This window comes from Halteromyces radiatus (genome assembly GCF_025201355.1).
Source record: "Halteromyces radiatus strain CBS 162.75 chromosome Unknown BX664scaffold_3, whole genome shotgun sequence".
NCBI lineage: Eukaryota > Fungi > Mucoromycota > Mucoromycetes > Mucorales > Cunninghamellaceae > Halteromyces > Halteromyces radiatus.
In genome coordinates this window covers 3,711,192-3,734,467 of record NW_026251689.1, presented here as the reverse complement: position 1 = coordinate 3,734,467, position 23,276 = coordinate 3,711,192, and the positions used below count along the sequence as shown (strand labels likewise).

General features: G+C 30.3%; 9 protein-coding genes across 9 annotated transcripts; 2 read left to right on the top strand and 7 right to left on the bottom strand.

The window, feature by feature from the left end:
* Positions 1 to 140: 140 nt before the first annotated feature.
* Positions 141 to 581, bottom strand: BX664DRAFT_349096 (uncharacterized protein; the record flags this gene model as incomplete). Its single annotated transcript, XM_051547592.1, has 4 exons — positions 141 to 157; positions 223 to 283; positions 376 to 435; positions 543 to 581. 4 exons carry the CDS (start codon positions 579 to 581, stop codon positions 141 to 143), a joined length of 177 nt encoding a protein of 58 aa, XP_051402376.1.
* A 157-nt stretch (positions 582 to 738) lies between these two features.
* Positions 739 to 991, bottom strand: BX664DRAFT_349095 (uncharacterized protein; the record flags this gene model as incomplete). Its single annotated transcript, XM_051547591.1, has 2 exons — positions 739 to 819; positions 899 to 991. The coding sequence occupies 2 exons, from the start codon at positions 989 to 991 to the stop codon at positions 739 to 741; spliced, it is 174 nt and encodes a 57-aa protein (XP_051402375.1).
* A 502-nt stretch (positions 992 to 1,493) lies between these two features.
* BX664DRAFT_358296 (uncharacterized protein) lies at positions 1,494 to 2,359 on the bottom strand. Its single transcript, XM_051548025.1, has 5 exons — positions 2,288 to 2,359; positions 1,981 to 2,212; positions 1,780 to 1,866; positions 1,612 to 1,699; positions 1,494 to 1,514 (listed from the first exon to the last, which is right to left on the bottom strand). The coding sequence occupies exons 2-4, from the start codon at positions 2,017 to 2,019 to the stop codon at positions 1,619 to 1,621; spliced, it is 207 nt and encodes a 68-aa protein (XP_051402374.1). The 5' UTR covers positions 2,020 to 2,212; positions 2,288 to 2,359; the 3' UTR covers positions 1,494 to 1,514; positions 1,612 to 1,618.
* A 3,831-nt stretch (positions 2,360 to 6,190) lies between these two features.
* BX664DRAFT_117100 (uncharacterized protein) lies at positions 6,191 to 6,602 on the bottom strand. The gene has a single exon (XM_051539744.1). The coding sequence runs from the start codon at positions 6,488 to 6,490 to the stop codon at positions 6,230 to 6,232; it is 261 nt and encodes an 86-aa protein (XP_051402373.1). The 5' UTR covers positions 6,491 to 6,602; the 3' UTR covers positions 6,191 to 6,229.
* A 994-nt stretch (positions 6,603 to 7,596) lies between these two features.
* BX664DRAFT_117080 (uncharacterized protein) lies at positions 7,597 to 8,706 on the top strand. Its single transcript, XM_051539743.1, has 3 exons — positions 7,597 to 7,939; positions 8,225 to 8,407; positions 8,498 to 8,706. The coding sequence occupies exons 1-3, from the start codon at positions 7,690 to 7,692 to the stop codon at positions 8,632 to 8,634; spliced, it is 570 nt and encodes a 189-aa protein (XP_051402372.1). The 5' UTR covers positions 7,597 to 7,689; the 3' UTR covers positions 8,635 to 8,706.
* A 6,912-nt stretch (positions 8,707 to 15,618) lies between these two features.
* Positions 15,619 to 16,403, bottom strand: BX664DRAFT_330969 (mediator of RNA polymerase II transcription subunit 31-like protein). Its single transcript, XM_051545052.1, has 3 exons — positions 16,209 to 16,403; positions 16,032 to 16,128; positions 15,619 to 15,966 (listed from the first exon to the last, which is right to left on the bottom strand). Exons 1-3 carry the CDS (start codon positions 16,294 to 16,296, stop codon positions 15,765 to 15,767), a joined length of 387 nt encoding a protein of 128 aa, XP_051402371.1. The 5' UTR covers positions 16,297 to 16,403; the 3' UTR covers positions 15,619 to 15,764.
* A 41-nt stretch (positions 16,404 to 16,444) lies between these two features.
* On the top strand, positions 16,445 to 17,760 carry BX664DRAFT_116943 (uncharacterized protein). The gene is made up of 4 exons (XM_051539742.1): positions 16,445 to 16,632; positions 16,704 to 16,763; positions 16,835 to 16,987; positions 17,097 to 17,760. The coding sequence occupies exons 1-4, from the start codon at positions 16,473 to 16,475 to the stop codon at positions 17,516 to 17,518; spliced, it is 795 nt and encodes a 264-aa protein (XP_051402370.1). The 5' UTR covers positions 16,445 to 16,472; the 3' UTR covers positions 17,519 to 17,760.
* BX664DRAFT_330963 (uncharacterized protein) lies at positions 17,511 to 20,062 on the bottom strand. Its single transcript, XM_051545051.1, has 8 exons — positions 19,983 to 20,062; positions 19,753 to 19,919; positions 19,613 to 19,682; positions 19,386 to 19,553; positions 18,921 to 19,306; positions 18,718 to 18,861; positions 18,006 to 18,654; positions 17,511 to 17,911 (listed from the first exon to the last, which is right to left on the bottom strand). The coding sequence occupies exons 1-8, from the start codon at positions 19,997 to 19,999 to the stop codon at positions 17,587 to 17,589; spliced, it is 1,926 nt and encodes a 641-aa protein (XP_051402369.1). The 5' UTR covers positions 20,000 to 20,062; the 3' UTR covers positions 17,511 to 17,586.
* A 175-nt stretch (positions 20,063 to 20,237) lies between these two features.
* On the bottom strand, positions 20,238 to 22,663 carry BX664DRAFT_358289 (uncharacterized protein). Its single transcript, XM_051548024.1, has 5 exons — positions 22,430 to 22,663; positions 22,261 to 22,353; positions 21,878 to 22,183; positions 21,683 to 21,809; positions 20,238 to 21,603 (listed from the first exon to the last, which is right to left on the bottom strand). Exons 1-5 carry the CDS (start codon positions 22,556 to 22,558, stop codon positions 20,285 to 20,287), a joined length of 1,974 nt encoding a protein of 657 aa, XP_051402368.1. The 5' UTR covers positions 22,559 to 22,663; the 3' UTR covers positions 20,238 to 20,284.
* Positions 22,664 to 23,276: the final 613 nt, after the last annotated feature.

Genomic DNA, 23,276 nt, shown 5'->3' with positions numbered 1-23,276 from the left:
TCCGTTACCTTAAGGTCAACACGAGATCCCCTTGACATCACCAACATGAATAAAAACAAAAAGAGGTAACCACCAAGTTTAACAGATAAAGTAGTTGCTATTATATAAATAAAGCAAAAAAAAAAAAAAAAAGTAAAAGGTTAGTAGTGTTCTTTTGCTTTATAAAAAAAAAAAAAGGAAAAGTACCTCCGTTACCTTAAGGTCACTACGAGATGTCGTTACCATTGCCAACATGAATAAAACAAAAGAAGGTAAACACCACTTGTATCATATAGAATAGTCTCTACAATATAAAAAAAAAAAAAAAAGAAGAAAAGAAAAGGTTAGTAGTATTCTTTTACTTTATAAAAAAAAAAAAAAAAGTAGCTCCGTTACCTTAAGGTCACCACGAGATCTCTTTGACATGACCAACATGAATAAAACAAAGAGAGGTAACTACCAAGTTTAACAGATATAACAGTTGCTATAGCATAAATAAAATAAAAAAGGTAAATACTTAGTAATATTCCTTGACTTTATAAAAAAAAAAGTAAGTCCATTACCTTACGGTCAACACGAGATTCCTTTGCCATCACCAACATGAATAAAACAAAAAGAGGTAGCCACCATATTTAACAGATAGAATAGTTGCTATAATATAAATAATAATAATAAAAAGAAAAAGAAAAGAAAAAGGTTAATAATATTGTTTTACTTTATAAAAAAAAAAAAAAGTAACTCCGTTACAGTACCTTAAGGTCAACACGAGATCTCCTTGCCATCGTCAACATGAATAATACAAAAAGAGGTAACCGCCACTTTTAACACATCGAATAGTTTCTACAATATAAATAAAATAAAAAAAGTAGGTAGTTAGTTATATTCTTTTACTTTATAAAAAAAAAGTAAAGTCCATTACCTTAAGGTCACCACGAGATCCCTTTACCATTGGCAACATGAATAAAAACAAAAAGAGGTCAGCACCAAGTTTAACAGATAGAATAGTTGCCATAATATAAATAAAATAAAAAAGAAGAAGAAAAGAAATAGTTTAGTAATATTCTTTTACGTTATAAAAAAAAAAGGAAGTCCGTTACCTTAAGGTCACCACGAGATCTCTTTACCATCACCAACATGAATAAAACAAAAAGAGGTAACCACCAAGTTTAACAGGTAGAATAGTTGCTATAATATAAATAAAATAAAAAAAAAAAAAAGAAAAGAAGGTTAGTAATATTCTTTTACTTTATAAAAAAAAAAAAAAAAAGTTAACTCCGTTACCTTAAGGTCACCACGAGATCTCTTTGACATGACCAACATGAATAAAACAAAGAGAGATAAACACCACTTTTAACACATAAAATAGTTGCTATAATATAAATAAAATAAAAAAAGTAGGTAGTTAGTAGTATTCTTTTACTTTATATAAAAAAAAGTAAGTCCATTACCTTAAGGTCATCATAGATCCCGTTGACATCACCAACATGAATAAAACAAAAAGAGGTAACCACCAAGTTTAACACATAAACTAGTCTCTACCATATAAATAAAAAAAAAAAAGAAGAAGAAAAAGGTTAGTAATATTCTTGTACTTTATAAAAAAAAAAAAAAAAAAAAAAGTAACTCCGTTACCTTAAGGTCAGCATAAGATCTCTTTGCCATCGTCAACATGAATAAAACAAAAGGAGGTAAACACCACTTTTAACACATAAACTAGTTGCTACAATATAAATAAAATAAAAAAAGTAGGTAGTTAGTAGTATTCTTTTACTTTATATAAAAAAAAGTTAACTCCATTACCTTAAGGTCATCATAGATCTCTTTGCCATCAGCAACATGAATAAAACAAAAGGAGGTAACCACCAAGTTTAACACATAAAATAGCCTCTACAATATAAATAAAATAAAAAAAAAGAAAAAGAAAAAGAAAAAGGTTAATAATATTCTTTTACTTTATAAAAAAAAAAAAAAAAAAAAAAATAGGAAAAGTAACTCCGTTACCTTAAGGTCACCACGAGATCCCTTTACCATTGCCAACATGAATAAAACAAAAAGAGCTAAACACCACTTTTAACACATAAACTAGTTGCTATAATATAAATAAAATAAAAAAAAAAGGTTAATAGTATTATTTCACTTTATAAAATAAAAAAAAAAGGATATTTCAATAGTTCCTTACGTTATGTCATGTCAAGAGATTATTTTGTCGTTACTACTAGTCGTTACATTGTTGCTAATGAATAAAAGTAAAAAGGTGAATGTCAGTGTATATAAATAAAAAAAAAGAGTCAGTTGTATCGTTCATTACCAAAAGTCGTATTAACATTAATAGTAGTAAAGAAAAAAAAAGGATAAGGAAAGAGAAATAAAAAAAAAAAAAAAGGAAAAAAAAAAAAGGAGAATTGGGGCCCAGATCTCGTTTTTTTTTTTTTTCTCATAGCTATTTTCGCGTATGTACGCCATCGGAAAGGTTGTTTATCTCTGTATACATCATCTAAAAGATTGTTTATTTCTTCTTTTTTTTTTTTTTTCTTCTGTGTACCATTCGGAAAGGTTGTTTATCTCTGTATGTATCATCTAAAAGATTGTTTATTTCTTCTGTGTACCATTCGGAAAGGTTGTTTATTTCTTCTTTGTTTGGGGGGCCGTTTTTTTTTTTTTTTTGTTGATGTTACTTCTATGGGATACCAAAAGGAGATGTATATCTAATTAATGCATCATCTTTTTTTTTTTTTTTTTTTTCGTTGATGTTACTTTTGTGGGATACCAAAAGGGGATGTATATCTAATTAATGCATCATTTTTTTTTTCTTGTATACCATATGCAACGTTGTTTTACTTTTTTCTTTTTTTCACTTTTGTGTACCATCTGAAAGGTTGTTTACTTCTTTTTTTCTTCTATCCTGTCTATCGTTTCATCCATTCTTTTTTATTCTATCCTGTCCACCCGTTCATCCATTAAAAAAAAAAAAAAAAAAAAAAAAAAAAAAAAAAAAGAGAATTATATTCACTTTATTAAAAAAAAAAAAAAAAAAAAAAAGGTTCTATCTAAAACAAAATATATCATAGTATAATCCATCCTGTCAATATACGTATCATCATCCTATTCATTATAAAAAAAAAAAAATAAAAAATAAAAAAATCAGTTACTTCCTTTTCACTTTACATATGTATACTGTATATGTATATAAAAAGAATCATCATTACCAAAAGTTCATCTTGACATTGTTTGTTCTAATTTGTTCTAACCAAAAGAAAGTATAGAGTTCTATAGATAGACTAGTTGTTATAGTATCTAAATAAAATAAAAAAAAAAAAGTAAATAGTTAGTTAGCATTCTTTAACTTGATAAAAAACAAAAAGAGGTAACGACATTACCTTAAGGTCCTCATTAGATTGTTGTTGCCATCTTGAATAAAAAGTAAAGGAAACGCCAAGTTCAAACAGATAGACTAGTTGCTATAGTACCTAAATAGCATAATAACATAAAAAAAGTAAATAGCTATTAGTATTCTTTTACTTTATATAAAAAAAAAAAGCTAACTCCATTACCTTCCAGTCACGACATTCCTTTACCATCACCAACATGAATAAAACAAAAGGAGGTAAACACCACGTTTAATAGATAGAATAGTTACTACAGTGTAAGTAAAATAAAAAAAAAAAAAAAAAAAGTAAATAGTTAGTCATATTCTTTTACTTTATATAAAAAAAAAGCAAGTCCGTTACCTTAAGGTCAACTTGAGATCTCTTTGACATGACCAACATGAATAAAACAAAAGAAGGTAAGCACCACTTTTAACGCGTAAAGTAGTTGCTATAATATAAATAAAATAAAAAAGAAAAAGAAAAAGAAAAAGGTTAGTAGTATTCTTTTACTTTATAAAAAAAAAAAAAAAAAAAAAAAGTAACTCCGTTACCTTAAGGTCACCACAAGATCTCTTTGACATCACCAACATGAATAAAACAAAAAGAGTTAAACACCACTTTTAACACATAAACTAGTTATTACAATATAAATAAAATAAAAAAAGTAAACAGTTAGTAGTATTCTTTTACTTTATATAAAAAAAAAGTTAACTCCATTACCTTTTGGTCATCATAGATCCCCTTGTCATCATCAACATGAATAAAACAAAAAGAGGTAACCACCATGTTTAACAGATAGAATAGTTGCTATAATATAAATAATAATAATAATAATAATAATAATAATAATAATAAAAAAGAAAAAGAAAAAGGTTAATAATATTCCTTTACTTATAAAAAAAAAAAAAAAAGTAAACTCCGTCACCTTAAAGCCAACATAAGATCTCTTTACCATCACCAACATGAATAAAACAAAAAAAGGTAACCACCACTTTTAACACATAGAATAGTCTCTACAATATAAATAAAATAAAATAAAGTAAATAGTTAGTCATATTCTTTCACTTTATATAAAAAAAAAAAAGTCAAGTCCATCACCTTCCAGTCACCACATCCCCTTTCTCATTACCAACATCAATAAAACAAAAAAAAAAACGTAAACGCCACTTTTAACACATAAACTAATTCCTATAACATAAAATAAATAAAATAAAATAAATACTTGCTCATATTATTTAACTTAAATAAAAAAGAAATGTCAATCAATCATTACCTACTGTCATATGAGATGACATGACTTTTTTTTTTTTTTTTTTTGTCATCACTACTACTTACTGTATTGACATTGTTGCTAATGAATAAAACTAAAGCAATACAATATATAAAATAAAATAAAATAAAATGAAGATATAAAATAATAAAATAAATATATATTCAATAAGATAATAAAAAAAAAGGAAAAAGAAAGGTAGAATATAAAAAAATGGCCACCCAGTTCATCCCCCCCCCCTTTTTTTTTTTGCTCACATCTCTCAAAATAACTTGTTCATATCCCCCCCATCCATGCCCTTTTTTTTCTTCAATCATCAACTAACAACTCTTTTATACATCTATCAATTCAATATCAATCATTCTATACCCCCTCTCCAATCCAAATAACAATCATTAAAATAAAATCAATTATATATACTTCATAACATCAACAATATCAACCCATCATTAAACAATATTAAATAAATAACAACATCATGCCTATTAAACAAAGGGGCTAAGCGTGACTTTTTCTTTGTCATATGTGAAATAAGTGAAGTAAAAAAAAAAAAGAAAGAAAATAAAAAAGGGGCTAAAACGCGACTTTTTCTTTGTCATATGTGAAATAAGTGAAGTAAAAAAAAAAAAAGAAAGAAAATAAAAAAGGGGCTAAAACGCGACTTTTTTTTTCTCAGACCGTGTGCCTTTTTTTTTTTTTTTTTTTTACTCTTAAAATCATGCATCAGAATCGGAGTCATCGTCTGAACAACGTGTCACTTTACGTCATATTGCCATTTAAGGTTATTCTTTTTAATGCTCATATTAACAATATACTATATAAAATCGATCAAATAGAAAAGTATTCATAATGGATTTATCATCAATAATAATCATCATCATCGTCATCATCGATAATCAATTGATTTTTCACATGTGTTGACTTTGAGTGGAAAAACAAAAGTAAATGTCCTATAGACCTTTTACTATGAGTTGAAGTTTTTTTTTCTTTTTAATGCAATAATGTATATTTTCTTTATTTTTTTTATTTGAATATAAAGAAAGATCATACAACAAGCATATAACATTGTTTTTTATGGGTGACTCGGAAAGATAAAGATGGATGATGTTTTTTTCTATTCATTTTTATTATTTACTAGAAATGGTAATTTTTAGAGTATGTACCTAAAAATAAAAATCCAGTTTGTTGGATAGATGGAGATCGGGCCGATTCCGATGATCATGGTTTCTTAAAAAGGAGGAAGATGACAGTAAATGATCATGCGACTTGCTTATCTCTCTACTGCAAAAAAGGAAAAAGAAAAAAAAAAGACTTTTTTATGCCATCCATCATACACAAGCAGTATCAAGATTCTAATCATAATACATATATAGAAAAATAGGATAATAAAAAGAATAAAAGGTATGTCTCATATTTTATTCTGTAACCTAACACAGTACTATATAACTATTTCTATCCATTCTATTCCAAGATTGTTTTTACTAATGTTGTAATGTGGTGGATCAGTATCCTTGGGAAAAGTATTAACAAAAAAAAAAAAAAAGATAGAGAAAAAAAAACACGCTACAGTGATAAACAAAAAAAAAAAAAAGATAAAGAAAAAAAAAACACGCTACAATGGTAAATAAGAAAAAAAGAAAAAGAAAAAGAAGAAGAAAAAGAAGAAGAAAAAAAAAACACGCTCCAGAGGTAAACAAAAGAAAACGCTCCAAAGGTAAACAAAAAAAAACGCTCCAGAGGTAAACAAAAAAAAAACGCTCCAAAGGTAAACAATAAAACACGCTCCAAATGTAAACAATAAAAAATATTTTTTTTTTAATATTATTTTTTTACGCGATGATACAATAACCCATAACACGTCAACCATCATCATCAAATCTTTTCTTTTTTTTTTATATTACATAAAACATTCTACCTTACTAATAAAAAAAAAGAAGGGGGTTACTGTAGATGTAACCTTAATTCATGTTACTGTCATATCATCCAATTAAAAATAGTCATTGATATTTCTAATTGACATTATATAAAGAAAAGTATCAAGTTATACTTTAATTTAATAAAAAGTTTACATTAATATTAAATAAATTATTTCTTTTATTAGTTTTATTCATATTATTATTATCATCATCATTGTTTTTCTTTTTTTTTTAATTCTAATGACTCGAATATATATAAAATACTTACTTTCATCTTGAATAATAGAAAAGAGTTGACTAATTATGGTAATAATTTGAATTGTTACATTTGATAGAGCATTGCAAGCGAAAACACGCTAATTGTTTTGAAATGATGATGATGATAGCGCGTACTACTTTTTTTTTTTTTGTTTACAATGTTAGTATTACCTTATGCAGTCATCTTTAATTTTTTTTTTTGAAACAGATTACACGCTAACACGCTCCTTTTTTTTTTCTCATTAGCGCGTTACTTTTTTTTTTCTTGTTTATTTTTTTTTACGCCTCCTTTATAAACACTCTTTTTTCTTTTTTTCTTTTCCCACCTTTTCTTTCACTTTCTCTCCATTTCTTTTACTACCTTTACCTTTACTTTTTTTTTTTATTCCATCATGTTTTACTTTGTTGCTGAATGGTTTACTTTGGAATATGTTATCAAGTAATTGTCATGACTATACTCTATGTCTTCCCTCGTCTTAAGCACCTGCTGAAATGATCATACATCGTTTTCTTTGGTCATCGATTTCATTTGGCATTGGATTCTAGTCATCATCCACTTTCTTTTTTTACTTGGTGTTGGATTACAAGTCATCATCCATTTCTTTTTTGGTGGTGTATTACATGTTATGTTACTATCATCATCTATCTCTTTTGGTACTGGATTTGTCATTATCATCGTTTGCTTTTTGGTGTTGGATCCCATGATCATCATCCATTCTTTTTTATTTGGTGTTGGATTCCATGATCATCATCCATTCTTTTTTATTTGGTGTTGGATTCCATGATCATCATCCATTCTTTTTTATTTGGTGTTGGATTCCAGTTATCATTATCCTCTTTCTTTTTTTGGTGTTGGATTCCATGATCATCATCCATTCTTTTTTTGGTGTTGGATTCCATGATCATCATCCATTCTTTTTTATTTGGTGTTGGATTCCATGATCATCATCCATTCTTTTTTTTTTTGGTGTTGGATTCCAGTGATCATCCGTTCTTTTTTTTTTGGTTTTGTATTACAAGTCATTTTTTTGGATTACAAGCCATCATCCATTCTCTTTTATGGTTTTGGATTTCAAGCCATCATTCATCTCTTTTTGGTTTTGGATTTCAAGCCATCATTCATCTCTTTTTGGTTTTGGATTCTAGTTGTCATCATCCATCTCTCTTTTTGGTTTTGGATTCTAGTTGTCATCATCCATCTCTCTTTTTGGTTTTGGATTCTAGTTGTCATCATCCATCTCTCTTTTTGGTTTTGGATTCTAGTTGTCATCATCCATCTCTCTTTTTGGTTTTGGATTCTAGTTGTCATCATCCATCTCTCTTTTGGTTTTGGATTTCAAACCATCATCCACTCTTTTTTAAGGTTTTGGATTACAAGTTGCCACCGTTGCCATCATCATCCATCTCTTTCTTTATGATGTTGGATTCAAATGATCATCCATCTCTTTCTTTATGGTGTTGGATTCAAATGATCATCTATCCTTTTTTCTTTCTGGCTTTGGATTACAAGCGATCATCATCATCTCCTTGTTGGACTACAAGTTGGGGTCACAAGCGATCATCCATCCATCCATCCTTCCCTCCTCCTGGTCGTGGGCTTTGGGTCTTGGGTCAAGGCTTTCTTGCCATGGTTTTGGAGTCATCATCACAGCCCTCGATGGCTCCAAAATCGTGGCAAGCGAAAGGGTTTTGGGTCTTGGGTCAAGGCTTTCTTGCCATGGTTTTGGAGTCATCATCACAGCCCTCGATGGCTCCAAAATCGTGGCAAGCGAAAGGGTTTTGGGTCCCGGATTTTTTTTACGGGATATGGGTCATCGAAGATGACCCATATCATTATTATTAGAATTAGAAGTAGCTATAGTATAGTATTTACAACGTCAATAAAAAAGTTTGTTTTAAAAAAAATATATGAAAATTACAATATTACAATATGTGTTTATTATACAATATATGTTTAATGCAATTCAATGTTCATAAAGTATAGTTTTATTAAGTAATATGTGTACTATCTAATAGCGTATAAGTTAATACTGTATATATGTACTTCTTTAAACCCTAAGTAAAGCCAAGTAAAGCTTTATTCAGTAAATCGACTTGTAAAAAAAATTTTTTTCCCTATGGCTTTTACATGGGTGCACGGCGCGCGCACTATTACATTAGGGTTTAAGGTATAATTGTTTCGATTAGAATGAAAGTTGTGGTAAGATGGGTCAGTGATGGATAAATAAACAAATGTACACAAATAGAGTATAAATAAAATTAAGTTGAAAGATAAAAATAAGTTTATTAGGTACATGTATTTTAAAAAATGTTATAAAAAAAGCAGTTCCAATCAATAGTATAGTGCAGTAATAATAAGGTTGATATAAAGTACAAGTTTGATGAATGATGATAATTAACGGTAGACGAGAGAAAGAGAGAGAGAGAGCAAGCAAGGCGGAACGAGACGATCAAAATGATATAGTTTGCACGCTTGTTTTGCTAAGGATGTTCACTAAGAATGTTGATAGTCCCTTTGTCGATTTAGATTCTGTTACAAAATGTGAATCAGTTAAGGTGGTTATGTTTTATGGCGTTACTTATCCTTGGCAAGTATGACGAATGAATGTATGAGGAATGAATAAAGGAAAAAAGTAAAGAAAACAAGTAAAAAATAAAATAAAATGATGTGGAAACGAAATAAAATAAAAAATGAAAAAAGTCCGAATAGATAAAAGGTAGCAATGTATTCTATATTGTACTGTACTAGTGACAGTAATGTATATACAACAGAAAGTAGATGAATTCTTTGTTATTTTCCGTTTTATTGCTGATAATATATGGGAATAGATCGAGTCGAATAGAAATATATAATAAAAAGAAAGAATTAATATGATTTCATACTCTTTCTACTTGCATTCATCTGTGATTTAATTTATTTTTAAGGAACCAGGTACAAAAGTTGGAATGTATAGTGATAACGATTGATAATGTTGAAATAATGTTGAAATAATCAAGTAATAATAACTAAATAGTGATAATGAATATGAATTTTATTAAAGAATGAAATTGATCTTATAAGTAAACTACCAGTAAAAAGAATCACTAATGACCCACAAATAAAGAATGAGAGAAAAAAGATCAAAAAGATACTTCTAATTGATGGTAAAGTCGAATCCAGTTGAATCCTATGATAATATATCCAGTTCATTCATGTCGTCCACCTTTTGGACAGTAGTATGTATCCATTGCTGTTTAATTCTGTTGATCTATTGTTGATCCTATTTTATGTTCGTCCATTTTGTAGATTCTGTTGTATGCCCTTCCATCTTTTTGATCCTACTGTATTCATTTATTTTGTTGATCCTATTACCTGTCCATCCATTCTGTAAATTCTGCTGTCTATCCATCAAGTTATTCCAGATGAATGGCCACGTCGCGTAGTATCCTATTGACATAAAGTTACAATGAGAAGCCTTTGTGTATCTAAATTTCTCTTACATTCAGTAATAATGATTAACCAGAATACCAGGTAGAAAAGATGATAAAGAAGAAAGAATAGTGGCCCTAGGTGGATAGATGTTGTAATATAAAGATCAGCGTCAGAAGAACGTATATATATAAAATAAAAGGAGAAAGGGAAGGTTAGAAAGAAGAAGAAAAGGACTTGTTCTTGAAACTTACCTTTAATAAGACTAAACATTTGTAAAGCCACATAGATAAAAGGAGAAGCATATAGTAAAATAAGTTGGACTGTATAAAAGAGATAAATAAATAAAAAAGAAAGAATAATAAGATTAGAATAATACCAGAGCTATTATCTTACTTTAATCAATCATATTTGTATCTAGAATATAGATTGAAATAAAAAAAAAAAGGATGATATTAATATCGTAGATAAAAATTGATGGTGTAATGAAATAGATTTACCTTATTAAACTTAAGTAATAATATGCTAAATATATATTTGTGTTTGGTTGTTTTAACTAGAAGGTAACTGTAAACACAAACTAAAGAAAAGAGAATGACTCAGTTAGTTCATTGAATACAATGAATACACATAAAAAAGTCTTCTTTTATTTTACTTTACTTTGCTTTGTATTAAAATATAAACGTATAAATAAAAGAAGAAGAAGAAAGAAAAAGAAAAAAAAGTGATAAAAAGAAGAAGAAAAATTAAAACAAACGCGTTCTTTTTTTTTTATTTTTTATTTTTATCTCAGCGGACAAAGTAAAAGATCTGAGGATTGACTTATATCAATGTAGCCCTATTGATTATTAGAGTGAAATGATAATAAGAATGACAATAAATAAAAGATATGATTTAAAAATAAGTAATATGTTTTTTTATTATTGTAAGAATATAACTAGTAAATACTAACTATATAACATAAGAAATCAAATAAAGATATCAATCAACGGTATGTTTGTATCATTTCTATGCTAATTGATATTCAGTTGATATATTGTTGTTGTCGTTGTTGTTGTTAATAATAGTATGTATCCTCCATTTGATTTTGTAACCTATTATTATTATTATTTATCCATCCTACCCATATCAAGTTCATCCTGTTATACATCTTTGGTCTTTTTATTTTTTTCATTAGTGGTTTAAGAGAAAAAGAAAGAATAAGAATAATAAATAATTTATTTATTTTTTTTATTTATTAAAAAGAGTATTCTTCAATAGTTTAAAGATAAATATATATATACGTATTATTATATTTGATGTGTTTAATATATTGAAAGAAAAGTAAAGTAAAAAAAAAAAAAAAAGAAAGGGGAAAAGTATGTGTGTGTGTGACAATGTGACAAGGGTAAGAATCAAAAAAAAAAAAAATTAAAAGTCAGTCGGGTGTGCAAAAAAAAAAAAACCTGAGACAAGTCCAAAAAAAAATAATCTGGAGACAGACCAAAAAAAAAAAAAAGATCTGAGAGACAAAAAAAAAAAAAAAAAAGATCTGAGAGACAAGTCCAAAAAAAAAAAAACCAAGCTTGGGACAAATTGAAGTCCCTGGTTTTCTTTCTTTTTTTTTATTTTATTTTTTCTTTTCTCTCTCTCTATTTTATCCATCTTTTATAGTATCACTTCTAATAACGACATAACAATGTAAAACACAGTGAAATAAAAATACTCTAACTTGAAGGTATAATAAGACTGTAGATATAATGAGTAACTAATAGTTTTATTATTTATATTTAATACACACACTGATATTAATCTAATACACGATTAGACTTAACTTTATTACTCAAAAGCTAATCAATTATGTGCAAAGTACTTTTTTAAAGGCCCTTCTCTGCTTGGTTGGTTTCTCTTGGACGTAGGTTGGACATAAGGTGGACTTTTACAACTTTTTCTTTTTACTTTTTGTTTATTGCTCAACAATCCAACAACCACTGTACCTTTTGGTAATATAGCTATTTATTATAAAGTAAACTGAAAAAGCAAGACTGACTATTTTTTCTTTCTTTTTCTTTTTCTAGTTCATATAAAATCATTTATATAATTGGATCAATCAATAAAAATACAACAAACTAAAAAGGTAGACTCGCTTCAGTATGGACCTATAAATAATATCAATAAAAGAACCTACTCTACTTTTACTATCACTAGGAATCAGACTCCATCGACACGGTCAGCAACGAAGAGATATCATCAGGAACAACACCATAATGATCTAAACTATCTGCTGCAGCACCTTATATCATCCATCACTCTCTCTTCTTCTCTTTGTACAATATATGATACTTGATATAATGGGACTTTGAAAGTAAGCTCAAAAGGAGAACTACGCAGTCGTCTTCTAATCCTACTCTTCTTTTTTTTTTTTTTCTTATCCTTTTAATGCACAAGCTACCTCGACATCTTCACTATCTTCCCACCCTTCTTTTTCTTTTTATAAATTCTCACGCAACTACTGTGATGAAGGTAAATCTTATTATAAAATGAAACATTTTTTTCCCTCTCTTTCTAACCTTTACTACTTTTTTTTTCTTCCCTTTTTGTACTCTATACACAGATGGTCATTTTATAGATCTTGATCTCTTTACTGCTTCAGTGTTATCTAAGTGTTATTCTTTCCTTCTGTCGGTTCTTGTTATTTGATAATGTATGGGCAGTCAATACTGGTCATGGTAAATCTGAAAAAAGAGTATGAAACGGAAATCTAGGTACCCAAATACTTACTAACGCCATTTTTTTTTTTTTAAAAAAAAATAGATTTGCGACTAGGACGCATATACAACAGGACAAGCTGAGTTGATTTACAACTGGATCAACGAACAGAGGATACCAGAGATGGATATGCGATGAATTAATTAGGAGAACTGACGATAAAAAGGAATGGAATATAGTCATAGGATAAACAGCATGGAGAACGACATCAACTGGATGGAGAGATTACAGAACTTTATACTTTTCACTCTTGATCTTATAATACCGATTCTTTGATGGATGGACCTAGTTATAGATAGAGTAGCAAGTATGTTATAATGTCTAGTATATCATCTGTTTCAATAAAGCTATGTCAATATTATACCATTGTGTTTATCATACATGTGATCATTGTCTCAATTCGTCTCGATTATCATCAACAGGTATCATCAACTTACTATTACTGTACTAAGCCAACATGAACCATTATATTACATGATTTATTTTTAGAGAGACAATAAATAATCACCATTCTTACTAGGAATATCTTTTCATCTGACAGCATCCTTGAATTTTTTTTTTAACTTTGAACAACATAACTGGCAATATCTACAGAAAGAGTATGGAAAAAGTCTACAATTGGTACAATATGAATGTCTCAATACGCAAACCTTAAAAACGAGCGATCACCTTACGGAAAAAAGCACACATACATATAACAAATATAGTAATGATGAATTATAGTCAAAAGTCGGTAGAAAGGTTATTCAGATTTGACAACAATGCACCACCAGGCTCTTTACAGTAATAAAGGAAATCTCTGATCGACTGAATGTATGGTAATGACTCATGATGAATGGAATCAGTAGAATAAATTGTAGAATACAGTATAAACATAGTGTATTCATCCATAAACCTTTGTTTTATGGTCATAACTATGACTTTGGACTATTTTTCTAGTTTCAATATTGTAGAAAAAGACGGGTCGTAATATATGCATAAGAACTGTACCACCTCGTATACTAGTGAGCGATCCTGTATATCATATAAATATTTTTAGTATCATTGGCATTAACATCAACATTAATTGACATTATATATCAATTGTTTGGAATATTCTCTTTTGTCTGATGAATACAAAATGGATTCGAAGGTCTTGTACCTTTTTTCCTAATTTGGAAGATATACCCCTTGGGCATGATATAAAAAAGACTTTTCAATCCCGAAAAAAGGCAGCCAACAAGAAATTATATAAAAAGTTGGTTTTGTTTATTTTTTTTTTTTCTTCTCCTCCTTCTCACTATTGTTTTTCTTTGGATGCTTCCTTTATATATATATCAACCAAGCCAAGGTATGAAAATAATAATAACAATAAAGAGGACGTTTGATGCGGTTATTGAGGTACTAACTCAATCACTCTTACCCCTTTTTATCGCGCATGCAATACGTTTTAGTTAAAACAAGCAAACTCAAGTATCTTTAATCTACTATATGATGGATTACTCAGTTTAATAAGGTAGCTCTATTTCATTACACCACCAACTTTATTTAATATTCGTCTTCCTTTTTTTTTTTTATTTTGAATCTATATTGTAGACATATCTGACTCTGTATTGAAATGCTTTGTGTGTATCCTTTCCAAGGCAAATAGTGTCGATGCAAACTGGAGCTCTTCTCATGAGCAACTATTGACGAGCGCTATTTTCCTTTTGCTTTGATATGGGAATGATGAGAATTCATCTACGCCTTTTTCCGAAGCATGCTCCTTAGCATGGGAATATTATTAACCAGCTTGTGAATTTGAAAGGTAAATAGTGCGATAGAGAGAGTGGTTTTACATAGCTCATGGTACTAATATTCTCTTCTTTATGAACATCCATACACTCTGTTATATGGTTATCCTCCAGAACATCTGATCGTTATCACCATTACTTTGCCATAATATCTTTCATTCCAAAAGAAATATTGATACATGAAAACCTACTACCGCGCCTTTAGGTCGATAGAATATGACTAGATGAATATACAGCAGGGCCAACAAGACGAATGGACATATAACAGTAATGAAATACAATAGGATGAATTGGATCAATGAACAACATAATCGATCGGAATGGATACAGAGAGTCATAGGATGAACAACATGGATGAAACACGAACTCGATTAGACGGACATAGGCAAACTACAAAAGTCTCCTCTTGATGATCTTCTTTTGGTTTCGCTGGCTTCTCTATTTTTCTCCCTCCCTCTCTCTCTCTCTCTCTCTCTTTTTTTTTTTTTTTTTTTTACATGTATATCATCTCAATAAAATTTTGTCCATAAAATCATTACTGGCGTTAGTCTCAAACATCTTCGACAATTATCAAATAAAATGAAGAGAAAGCACATGAAATAGTTCCATACAATCTCTTTTCTTGTTGTTGTTATAGTCAAAGCACACGAGAGAAGAAACATTGGAGGGAATTGAAGAATTGACATTTATGATAATTGTGGATAGTATGATAGAAAAAAAAAGTATTTGAATTTGACAGTATGATGATGACGATATTCTAGTACGCCATGCGAAAACAAATAGATATGTAATTGTTTAATTCCCTTAAATAAGAATACAATAGCCTGTATCACTTTATTCCTATGATGTTGGCAGTGAGTGGTAATTGAATACTAGAAAAGATGATAACGACAATAGTGGCAATGAAGATAATGTTTTTTATTCAAAAATAAAATAAAAGAAAAAGATAACTGGGATATATATATATATATATATGTATGTATGGAGAGGAAAGGGAAAAAATGTTTCATGGAAGAAAAAAAAATCTATATGTTATGGGAGAAACTATGCTATTGGAGGGAAACCAGAAGGATCAGTCTGTCGTGTTGTTTCACCTTGATCGTCTAGAGCTTTCGGTGGATTCCGTAAATACATCCAATGATAATACTGCATTCGATGTATTTCTTGAGCATTTTCAGAAGTACTAATATATTCTCTGAATTGTGGATATTGTAACAAGTCTAAAAAGTGTAAAGCGTGAGGATACCTAAAAAGAACATTATTCAAAAAAAAAAAATTATTAAATCTAAAAAGTCTCTATATTATACCTACATCACAAATTTGGCATATTCAGGTTGTTTCCAATACATTAAGTATTTGAGATAATTAATAAATTCAGGATCTTTAAAGTATTGTTGCTGTGCTAGATCTATTTTAAAATAAAAAGAAAAAAGTGGATGTACTTTTAGACTATTTTCTTTTTTCTTTCTTTCTTTTCCTTTTCATTACTGTTCAGGTACCAAGGATTTGCTAAACATTGAATAAACTCTAATTCTATTTGAAATCGGTTCTTTTCCTGGTCTCCATTGGTTGTCATTGGTTGTATTGAGCGTTGAGGTGGGATATTTAAGGAAAAGGAAGAAGAAATAAGAAAAAAATGCTTTCCCTCAAAGAGAAAGTAAAAAAAAAAAAAAAAAAAAAAATTCACGCTCCGTTTTTCTTCCTACCATAATCAGCTCTTGTCAAAAAATTTTGCCATTTTTTTTTTTTGTCATGTCTTCTTCTTTTTCTTATACACAACGTATCCAGCAACTGGCTCAACAGTGGAAATCAAAACCGAAAAAAATAGAAAGACTCAGCAAACAAGAACTACGTCAACTATCTATCAATGAACCTACCAATCTTCAAGTCAAACTGGCATCTAGTCCTTATGGTAACAAGGATATATTATTGTTATACAGCATGACACTCATTTCTTTTATTATTACTATTATTATTGTTTAGCGGCAATATTAGCGTCACCAATTAGATATTGTACTTTCCATCGAAAACACTTTCCTTCATGTAAGTAGTATACTGGATACTCTCCAAAGTATGAATCCCATTCGAAACTCAACCGACGTTTGTTTTTGCAGATCTCCTCATGAGATTTGGTATAGGACTGCATCCGACAACGCGAAAACAATGGGCGTATCCAACTGTTCAACCTGATCGACGACAAGATAATATTGGAAAAGGTCATTATGTGAAACTGAACCATGACGTATTAGAACAAGTTCAACGAAAAGGTAAATTTTATCACACACATTCGAAAAGGGGTTAAGATAATTTTCTCATTCTTTTATGAATATTAAATGACTTCTTTTATTTACTTCCTTTTTTTTTTTTTTTTAATAGAACATAAACGATTATTTCGAGGGCAGGCTGAATATGCTCCCGGAATGACAAGCCATATTGAATCACTCATGATGGAATGTATCCTCCAGGACATGGCACGTACGGAATATATTTCTATCAAGCAAGATACCACATTGGATGCCTATGACTGGAATGCTTATCAATGCATCTTGGTCCTGTCAGATCAATGGTTTGCAAAGTTGAATGAATCAACCTCCCTCACCTGCTATGATCTCTCAAATCCGAAATGGAAACCTCTGCATGACATGCTGAGACCCTTGACTAAGTACGATGCTGTAGCTATTCCCAAAACTCTAGATACTGTTAGTTTAGCCATTCAATTATTTAGATTCCATCAATTGATCAACTCTTCCCTATCATCCACTTCTTCATCGCCTTCAATAAAAATGAAAAGAAAATAAAATCAGGATGTTGTTTATTTGAATTATGTTTATAAAATATATATTTCTAGAATATATCTATATATATGCTATAACTGAAGACTACCAGGAGAATCTTGACTACAACAGCATGTATTTTTCATAGAAAGATATTTTGTATAGACATCTTGCCACCCAGATACCTTGATTTGTGTCCCAAAATAAACTTGACCAAGTTGATTGATAAAGCCACGATCTTCCCATGGATCTAACCCTAATCGCAACATATCTTGAATACTAATCATCACCACTGGTTTACCATTTTGCTGTTGTTCAGTTTCATCATCAACATTTTCTTCTTGTTGTACTTGATCATAGGTCATAATCATTGTTTGTAGACTATATATCAACTGATAAGATAATACATGGAAAAAACTATGTTTCATCATACACCATATATATAACAACAAACAATTGATTAGATATACGTTTCTCCTTTTTTTTTTTTTTTTTCTTTCTAACATCTTACCCAATCAAAGTGCCATTGAGAGGATCTGTTGTCAAAGATGAGGTTGTTGAAGATTGAGTAAAAGATGACATTATATTAGAGGATTGGCGATAAGAAGGAAATGAAATAGATGACTGAAGTGCAGTATCCATTATCACCTGGGTATCAATTTCTTCAGCATCTTGTCCTTGCAAAAGATCATTGTCGTTGTTATCGTTGTTTTGATCGTCATCGACATCGCTTGTTTGTAATAGTGGAGATGTTGTATCGTCTAAAGTATGAATAGAACCCCCTTTCCTTCGCTGATGCTGATATTTCCATGATTGGTTTTGTAAATTTGATATTGATTTATTTCGTCGACAACAAGAAGAAAAAGGATCAATTCCGTGTTTTAATATACTTGAACAATCGATAGAATTCCACCATAGAGCCCATTGATATCGATAGGATGACAGTGATGATAATGAACCAGTAGTTTCTGGCTGTTGTGATGACGAGGAGAAAGGTAAAAGACGTTTTAGTAGATCATATCTTTCCAAATCTGCAGCATTGACTTGAATGGATGATATAGTGGTCATTGGTATATTTGGTGTCATTGTATTGGATGGTGGTAATTTGATCAATACATCATACAAGTCTTTCTTGATGTCAAATATGGTGTCCGAGGTACCTTTTTCAAAAATAAACAAGGGTTCAGCCGTTCATACAATATCTATTCAACAACATGACTTACATGCAATATAACTTGAATCTTGTTCCGTTTCCAATGTGACAATATCGTTGATACCGATATTAAACTTTGGGATGATATCTTTCTTTTTGTTGGTTGTAGAAGAGATTGGGCCTTGCCAGTGAGTCATCAGGTAAGCATTGTAGACTAAATATCAAAAAATTTAATATTGTTAATTGTTATTCACTTCTTTCTAACATATTTACCATAGTGACAGAGTTTTTCCATGGGCGGAGAAGGAGACATTAACAAGATACGCTGTTTCAAAAGGGTAGATTTCCAAAGTACAAATAGAGTAGGCCCAAACGCAACCACCATGTCACTAAAAGAATGAGAAGGATCTTGAGAATGTTGTTCAAATTGTTTTTGTGCAGTTGTGGACGGGATAGATTGGATATAAAAAGAAATGGCTTGAGAAACGGAGTCAAAAGGTCGAAAAAAACGAATATCCATGGGAACCGACATACTGTAATTCTGTTGTAGTCTTGCTGTTGAAGGAGCTGAGATAGTGACTGGTTGTCGATGAATATCATAATAATTTTTCAAAGTTGAATAAACTGGATCGGGTGGGACTTGCGTTGGATCCAGAAGTCTATAGAAGATAAGAACATAGAATATCAGTCTACAAAGTATAGTTTTGTATTGTCTTTCTTTTTTTTTTTTTTTATTACTCTAGTTGATTTTCCAAAAATGATATGTGTTGCCATAGTTCAAAAGGTTGACCATGTGCTGGAGGAGCAGTTAGTATACCAATGGCTTGCATATTTGCTCCTCTATCTTGTTCGATGACTTGCTTTCGAAAGACGCCTACACCAAAACCATTTTGTCGTGAAAAGTAGCTAAGACAGAAAAAGAAAATAAAAGGATAAGTATGAGAACATTATTTCAACGGTCTTACATTATGTCCTTATCTACTGCATGCAAACCACTACATATGGCTTGATATTCCACACCTTGAAGGTCAACGTCTACAATGAAAAAAAAAAAAAGTAATGACCTGATCAGTTGTCTAATATGTTTTTTTTTTAATGTCCTTACCAAAGGGATATTGCCAAACAAGTTCATTACCACGATGCACATGAAATCGTACTAGAAATATGGCGATAATATTATTGGGAACGTTTATAGAGAGACTTGCTTGTTCATTAAAAGTCGTTGGTCCACCAGTATTTGTTTTTGTATTGGAATTGTTCGAGTTTTCTGGTCTGTATAAAAAAAAAAAAGATGACGTTAAATAAATCTTGTTTTCTTTTTCATAGTTTTCTTACAAGGATATTGAATCCATCACGTAATAGTATTCGATTTTAACTGGTCCCAAATTATTATTATTATTATTATTATTTTAAAATGGTAAACGTGAAAGAAGAAAGAAAAAAAAAATTCAAAGGGTTTATAACTTGGCGTATCCCCTTTTTCAAAGACCGGTAAGTTTACTATTTTTCACACCGCATAACTTATGCTCCACAAAGTTTGGAAATCCGAAGAGTACCATGGTTCATTTTCTTTATACATCCAATAAAGATAACAAGTAAATGAAAAAGCTTTATTTAATATATATAACTAATCTAATCTAATCCTCTGATGATCTCATTTTTCCTTTTTCTTTTCGTGAATTCAGTTGTGTAGAACTTTCTTCATCTGGTACTTGTTCCATTCTGCTTGTTGTTGTCGTTGTTGTTGATGTGTGATCATCCACCATATCATTGTTATTGAAATCAGTAGAAGAGATATTGGAAGTAATATTATCATTTGTTGATCCAGATTGATGTTGATTTACCTCTGATACTTGAGGCGGTAAAGCGCTAAGAGCACTTGCTAAATATTGCATACTTGCGAAGATTTGTGATTGCACCATGTCCAGCACCCGCAAACGCTCTTCCATACCTTCTCGTGTTTCTGTTGATAGTCTTGTCAATTCTTCATTTGTTAGTTCTGGTGGTATTCTGCTGCTAATATCACTTGATGTGGTATGACTAAAGTTGGCGGTAGTATAGGGTGCGAGGGGGATCAAACCAGGAATATGAATAGGAAGATGTTGTTGATCAGTAGTATTCGCAGTAGATGGACCATATACACCAAATGTTGTTGTTGGATTGAAAGTTGATCCAGAGCTTTGAATAAACGGATATGCCTGTGAATGACGAAGATCATCATTGGCAGGTGCAGAACTAGACGATGTTGCGTTTGTATCTTGCGATCTTGATTGCATACTTTCTTGTATTCGGTTTATTAATTGTTGGTATTGTTGAGCTTGCTGTTGTTGTTGTTGTTGTTGTTGTTGTTGTTGTTGCTGCTGCTGCTGTTGTTGTTGTTGAGTTTGTTGCTGCTGTTGTTGAGTTTGTTGTTGTTGCTGTTGTTGTTGAGTTTGCTGTTGTTGCTGCCGTGGCTGTTGAACCTGTTGTTGTTGTTGTTGTTGATTCCCACCATCTGCTTCAGAAAGTACAGATCGTCTACAGGTAGGACATGTTTGCTGTCTTTCTAACCAACTTCGTAAACAATGGAAGTGAAAAATGTGACCGCAAGGTAATTTCTTTGGTTGATCCAAATTGTTGACATTGTTGACGTTAGTTTCTCCGGGAGCTTGGTTCGTTGTTGTAGTGGTAGTATCATTGGTTGAATTGGAGTAGGAGACATTTGGCGGATTTGCATGCATTTCTTCACGGCATATAATACATGTACTATCACTTGTTTGAGACAAATCACCAATTGTAGCATTAGGATAAAGTTGATCCATATTTCGAGTGGCACGTCTATACCGATAAAGGTCCCGACATTTTTGAATAAATGATCGAAAAGTAACATAAACATCCCGGACAATATGAAGTGGAAGTTGATAATAAAAACAGATAATCACAAAGAAGACAATGTATGTTATCAGTTTCATAAAGTCTATAATAAAAGAAAAACAAAATCAAGATCACATTATCATTCTTATTGTTTTCTTTTCTTTTTTATTATTATTACTTACCAGTTAACAAGTCAATAAAAAAGACATACATAGATTTGCCTTCCCAAGGTTCAGTACTACGTAGATCAATGACATTCAAGGTATATTTGCAAATACTAGAAAGGATGGTACATAACATAATAGTATACTATAATAATAATAATAATAAATCAAGTTAATACATAATAAATATATAATTCATATAAATCAACTTGCCTCGAATCCAAACATGATCATCATATTTGGCCCCTTTGTCCAAGTAGAGTGAATAGCGTGAGAAGCAAGAGAATAATCCAATAAAAATAACAGTATCATCATATTGACCATTCGTATATGAAAAAGAGTTCCATGATTTGGTCTTTGTTCCATAAACTCGACACGATCTTGACATAACCAATGAAATATTTTTAGGAAAAGTAATGTTGTAAAGACTACTACAAATTGTAAATCAAATTCTTCACGAAATATTGTCATGGCTAAACACGTTTCTGTCACGGCATACCAAGATCTTTCATACAAGTGCTATATATAAAATATAAAAGATGAATAAAAAAAAAAAGAAATAGATGATAATAATAATAATAATATTTTCATCTTACCTCTACTTCAATAGCTCGAAGACTTCCAAAAAACACAGCCTGTAAAGTTTTTCCAGCAATAATGGATAAAAAGAGTCCCATGTTCAATAAGATCTGGAAAAAAAAAAAACATCAAACCAAATTATAGTTAATAATAATAATAATAATAACAATAATATATAAAACTTACCATCATACAAGCACTGGATTTTGATAGGTATACGCATGCTGAATAAAAGTTGGCACGTTGAGTAAAAGCTGACAGGATGACACCAACTGCAAGTATAGATGACACGCCACCATAGACAGCGAGCCTCATTATATGAGTATGTGAATATATGAAATAGAATAAAGAAGAAGAAAGTATATAATATTACTTTTTTTTTTCCTTGGTAAACTAAGAAGAAAGGAAAGAAAAGGAATTAAAAGAAAAAAAAAAAAAAAGAGAGAGAATGCCACGTTCAACTCAAGGACAAACTTCGCTCCGCATCATCACTTTTTTTTTTCAACAGCCAATCAAAATAATTCACCCTGCTCCTGAAACACCGAACCCGCTTGGATTTTTATTATAAAAAAAAAAATAATTTTTTTTTTTTACCTTTTTTTTTTTTCTTCTTATTTTATACATATATGTCATATATTCATGTCCACATTTGATAATGGTATAGTTGATGATGAAAATACACACCAACAGGAACAAAGAACTTTAGAAACTATACCCCAGATCACTTTGACTCCAGTATCTGAACAGGACACTATCGTCCCTTTATCACCTACAACAACTCCAGTACAGTTAAAGAAAAAAAGACCAAAACCTCCAAGACCTCCTCCTATTAGTACAAGTTTATCTCTTCCTAAATTATCCAAAAGTCCAAAGTCGGCATCTCCAACGGCAACTACTACTCCTTTACCACTTACTCGTGATTTATTACAACGAAAAAATAAATTGGATAAACTAACTCATGAACGACAAAATACTTTCAACTCACCTATTGATGAAAGAGTTACTCAAGGATTAGGTATTACTTTACCTTCTT